General features: G+C 31.6%; 1 protein-coding gene across 1 annotated transcript in view; it reads left to right on the top strand.

Moving 5' to 3' along the window:
• Positions 1-647: 647 nt before the first annotated feature.
• The window catches only part of LOC145276955 (uncharacterized), a 285,323-nt gene continuing 279,970 nt past the window's right edge, over positions 648-6,000 (top strand). The window contains exon 1 of the mRNA XM_080128475.1: positions 648-796. Within this exon, the coding sequence (XP_079984601.1) occupies positions 765-796 (32 nt within the window). The 5' untranslated portion in view covers positions 648-764. The remainder of the gene's footprint in view (positions 797-6,000) is intronic.

The following is a 6,000-nucleotide window of genomic DNA, read 5'->3' as shown; positions in this document are numbered from 1 at the left end:
CCCGATCCATACTTGACGGGAATTCACGAGAATTCGGGTCAAATTATGCAAGAGTACCACTAAATGTAACAAAAAATAAAAATATTTAGTGGCAAAATTTTTTAATAAAATGAAAATAAAAGAAAAGAAAAACAAGCACGAAATAAATATTTGAATCAAATTTAATTAAAGAAATAAAAAAAAAAATTAAAAAATAAAGTAACTACACGCTCGAATCGAGCGTGTAGTTACTTTATTTTTTAACGTCGCTCGATTAAAAAAAAAGATGAGATATATACGAAGAAAGTGAAAGAAAACTTTAGGGAACAGCCATTAAATTAAAACCCGTTTACGCAGGGTCCACGTTCTCCGTGAAGTACCGATTTTTAAAAAAATTCCTAAAGATCATAAAAAAGAATTTACGTATTTCAAATTCGCTTTGCGGTAAATGGAGTAACTCCTTTAGCAGGTTCCATTCGTTATGTTTACTATTATTCATATCTTAAGCGGCCTCGAATCTTAACAGACTCAATGTCGTTGTCCAGTGCCGGATCAGTCATATAAATTTGATATAAACACACAATTCTTGAAGACAAAATTACCTAAATGCGTATAACAACATATAAATAAAAATAATTTTATTTTTTTTTATTTGGTATAGTTGCGATATTTCTTATGCACCACATAAGCGGCCTGGCATACGTTTATCTGTTGATTTAAATGGCGCCTGTTTTGAATGTTTTTAAATCTCACGTAAAGTAATATTTCTTTCATGATAAAACGTAATGGCTCTGAGTGTTACGGAAGATGTTAAAAGGTAAATATAGACTTTTATTTTGTTTTTAAAGATCTTTTGATTATTTAATTTAGATAATTAAATATATTCCCTTTTTTGTTATGATAATGTTTCAACTGTTCGCACTTGACACTTTTTTGCTAAAATAATAATTGAAAATACATCAGCAGATTTAATCTGGATTAATTCCTAGTTAAGTCGGCTAATTAAACCGTTACAACAAAATTAAAGAATATTTGATAAAATTCTACCTTTATACCGCAGTACAATTAAAAAGAAAAAAATGAGAGCTTACTTTTTAGTCGATTACATGTAAACAGCCTGGAATAACGTCATGTTAAAAACAAAATAAAAAGACAAGTAAAACTTGCAGCGAACGCTCTGTTTTACAGTGGTTTTAAAAATGGAACGGAAATTTAAATTTCGTTCCGTTTTAATCTTTTTATTTTTTTTAATTGGCTTTCAGACACATCCAACCTCTGTTAAGAACGGCTTTCGGAATAGACCTCCTCCTAACCTTTTTTTTTTTTTTTTACAAGGTAGTCACTTATCAAGGTTCGGAAGCCACTCGGGGATAAGGGTTATTGTGTGTACAGTAAATTAGTGTTGTAGATTTGATAAAGTGTCTTGTCTTACTTAAGGAGGCGGTTCATACGGAATTTGTTCACATTGGACTTCCAGACATCCAGGTTGTAGTCAGGTGGGAAACAGGCGTGCAGTGCACTACTGCACTTCTAAGAAAGAAGCTTTGTTCATGGAATTTACGTTTTGATTTTGGCACAAATAAGGAGTGAGGAAAATTTTTGACAGTGGTTTCAGTAGGCACCGCCAAAAATGGCCGAAAAGTTGTTGTTGTTGTTTTTTAAAACGAAATTGCATTTATTAAAATCCATTATTTTTGAGTAACTTTTTTTTTTTTTCCAGAAAGATAAAACCCTGAATTTTATCATATAGAAAACAGAATGATGTAAAACTTTGGGTTTGTATTACTGTACACATAGATTCGAAAAAGTTGTCAAAAAACAAATATATAACAAATAAAGGTTATCTTTCAGATGCAAGGTTCCTTGTTTACTTGCGGTTGTAACGATGTAAGATTCCGTTGTACGGAAGACCAAATCGGCCATAATTTAAATATTGGTCTTGTGAAAACATTACGAGATACTTTTTCCGTATAATTAATAAATGTATCTTTATTTTACTATTACAGTATTAAAAAAATTATTTGTAAAAAGAACTTGTAAATGGTGCAAAAAAATGTTATTAAAAATACGAAGAAAAGCGCCAATAAAAACATCATAGACATTTTGGCCGAATTGGTCTTCCGTACAACGGAATCTTACATCGTTAAAACCGCAAGTAAACAATGAACCTTGCATCTGAAAGATAACCCAAATAAATGTTATCAAAGGCAAGATAAGTTACTTTTCTACCAAACTGGATATATTTTTTGTGTTTTTATTCAATGTAACATATTTATTCAGCTCGAAAAACATGCAGTGTTTACCGATGTATTGGACAATTCAAAATGGCGGCCGACTCTCTCTTAAACACGGTAAGTTCGAGAAAAGGTGTTATAAATAATAAACTAGACAAAATACTGTTAGAAATTCGCTCAATATATATTACCGTGACATAGGTTGACATATATTCGGTGTTTTTTTTTTTTAATAGTATTTTGTCTAGTTTATTATTTATAACACCTTTTCTCGAACTTACCGTGTTTAAGAGAGAGTCGGCCGCCATTTTGAATTGTCCAATACATCGGTAAACACTGCATGTTTTTCGAGCTGAATAAATATGTTACATTGAATAAAAACACAAAAAATATATCCAGTTTGGTAGAAAAGTAACTTATCTTGCCTTTGATAACATTTATTTGTTATATATTTGTTTTTTGACAACTTTTTCGAATCTATGTGTACAGTAATACAAACCCTGCACAAAAAACGTACATAAATATTTAAAAAAAAAAAAAAAAAAAAGAAAGATTTTTGAGATAATTAATTTATTTGTTGTTTAACTAAGATTTAGGATGATTTTCTATGAGAATATGCAAAAATATTATAATATAAGTATCTGGATTTCAAATAATTACACTTATTCATATAGGCAACCAGTTACTTCGCATCGATCTAGAGTCTAGATCGACAATGTTTACGTTTGTATTTGATAAAAAGCAAACTATGGGAGACCAAACAGGCCAAAAAAAACTTATTTTTCAGTGACGAAAATTTTAATGTATTATTAACGCTGAGGCTGGCCAGTACCAGATGGGTGACCATTTGTATGAGTTTGGTTTTTAATGTGTATGTGTGTGGGGGCCAGACTCCCCAAAATGGGGGGGGGGGGCAATTTAAAGCAGAATAAAAAAAAAAAATTATTTCAGCGCGTTTGGTCCACCGTAATTGAAAGGCGGCAAATGTTTTTCAAACGTATCGAAAAAATTATGCTATTTTTAACACAAAGGGCACAATATTTATTGATTTTTTTTTTTGTATCGATTCTTCAAAGCATGCCCTGTTTAATAATAGTCATGCATTATTCGGCTCGCTAAAAAAAAAATTGTTAATTTATTTATCAAAGTTTTTAAAATGGCTTTTTTCGTATAAATATCAAAAAAATTTTTTTGTTTTGCTTAACTTAAATTAATTATTTTAACATATTCACCGAATTTCACACTTCAAAACTCAAAAGCGGGATAATTAAACACAATTGAAGTTCTGATATTCAGACGTCAAAATAAGGTATGCAAACAATTTTTTTTTTTTTTTTTTTTTTTTTTAAATTTATAATCCTGTCCCTTACAACAACACAATATGTTTTGTTCAGTTTCAGATGATTATTTTAAGCATATTTGGAACCCCTCAAAACAAGGGGGGGGTTGTAAGCCCCCCCCCCCAAATATATATATATATATATATATATATATATATAAATATCGTTTATGAAAAATAAGTACACTGTTATAAAGTTCATTCTTTTCTTAATCGCTGAAAATTTCGTATTGATCGGATAATTACCTGATTTTTGGTAGATTTTTAAAAAGACGGTCCGTCAAAAAGTACTTACCTGCCCCCCCCCCCCAGTTTTGGCGGTGCCTAGGTTTCAGAGACAAGTAGTTTTAAAGATATAAAGACTTGTATTATGCACTGTAATTCACTGGCCGCCATGTTTGTATGCACATGCGATAAACAAATCTACTTCTCTGCGACCAACACTGTCACACCTAGCGGAAACAACTCCACTTTTCTGCAACTGACACTGCCCCCTTTCCCAATTTTTTTTTTTTTTATAGTATTTGCAGGTGGGTATGCTGAAAACGAATATCAGTTAAATTTGGGGCAAATATTTTTTCACCCCATCCCCGAAAACCGTTCTTAACATGGGAAGGTTAAGGGCGTTTCTTTCTAACTCTGTTTTTTACATGGGGAGGTTGTAGGAGTCTGTTCTGAAAGTCGTTCTTAACATGAGGAAGTTGGGGGGTATCTATTCCGAAAGCCGTTCTTAACACGAAATTACTCAAGGAAGTGAAAAAAAGCTGTTATTGTTTTGTTTTTTAGCATGCACATTACTAATTTCATGGTTGCACTGTCAGTGGCAGAAAAGTAGATTTGTTTTCTTGCGGATGTGTACAAACATTGCGGCCAGCGAATTACAGTGCATAATACATATCTCGAAAACTACTTGCCTCTTCAAAATTTAAATGGGATTTTCTTATTCAGCAAAGTCGAAAACCTATAAAAGTTGTCATTTTAAAGAAAATTGTGTAGTAGGACCTGATGTACATTACTATGAGATATTAAAACAGCGAATTGATGGAAACCTCTAGTCAAACGAGCTGGAACAAAATAAGCAGGGAATAGATCAGACACATGACCTGATAGTATTTGTAAAAAAGACTGAGACTAGCAACATCATGTCTGTAAGAGAGGTTGCAATGAAAAAGAAATTGTGGGTCCAATCAAATTATACATAAGTTTCTGCAATTTATCAAGAAACTTCAAATGGGACACAGATTCACCAGCTCAAATATGACAACAATACTTCATACATGGTATGATAGGTTTGTAGAGATAGAGAACAGTCTCTGTGCGAGAAAGTGTTTACAGTGATAGAGAGAGAACAAATTTTACAAGAAGCAGAAAAAGCAATGGATTTAATATATGAACTCTCATAAAGATTTGATGAGAAAGAAAGATCAAGAAGTTTTAGAGTCAGTTTTTCATTGAGAGCAGAACAATCCATAAGAATCTCAGGAAGGACAATAGCTGAGCCTTAACAAGATAAAATGAAACGTGCCATTTCTTACTCCAGTCCATAATAGAACTCCAATCAGCTTCTAGATCAATTGCCTTTTAATTGCAGGTGTCCAAGTGTAAAATAATTCTTTATCTTTTAGAAAAGAAAATATTACTTTCGGACCAGTTTCATAGATCTCTCAGCAATTTTTTTTTGAGAATTGTAACATAAAATGAAACTATCCTACATAATAGTTGTCTATCACCTAATCATGGCCGTTGTATTTTATTCTGTGACGTTAGCAGGTTACACGACCTTAACACACACGCATGCAATTGATTTACAAGAAATTAAGAAAATGACTAGGATTAAAAAACAAAAACAAAAAAAACAACAAACAAATTGGTTACATGTCCTTAAAAATCTACTGTCAGGAAGTGCATAATCATTTTTCGTTAAATTTATATGCGAAACTGATCCCCCACTCTGAATTCTAAATTGATTTTTTTTTTTTTTTTTTTTTTTTTTTCCCCAATGCTGATTATTTTTCAGGCAGTTTACAGAACAATGTTTTTTTTATTCTTTTTTGCTGAACTTGCTTATAGTGTAATATCAAATATTTAAAAATAATTACAGCAAACCGAATGTGATGTAATTGTTTTAAAAACACAAAATTTGCTATACAGAAATTTTACAATTAAAATCTGCTAACAGGAAGAACTGATGTTGCTTGGGATAGGATATTTTTTTGTTTTTGTTCGTAACCCCATATGATGTTTTTCGCACCCTCCATCCGTTTCATCGCTTAGTATGGTTGGAAGAAATTGAAATTTAAGAACACTCTCTCAGTCTTGTACATTATGTTTAAAATTTTATAAAGATTTAATATATACATTTAAAGTTCTCAGAGGTCTTTGCTCCTATTACTCGCCTAGGGAGGCAGTTAGATATTTGACATGCAGAAAGGCACATTCGTGACCATT

This window comes from Euprymna scolopes, chromosome 5, assembly GCF_053919585.1.
Source record: "Euprymna scolopes isolate OS-2025 chromosome 5, ASM5391958v1, whole genome shotgun sequence".
NCBI classification, from domain to species: Eukaryota; Metazoa; Mollusca; class Cephalopoda; order Sepiida; family Sepiolidae; genus Euprymna; species Euprymna scolopes.
This window is presented reverse-complemented; position numbering and strand designations above follow the sequence as displayed.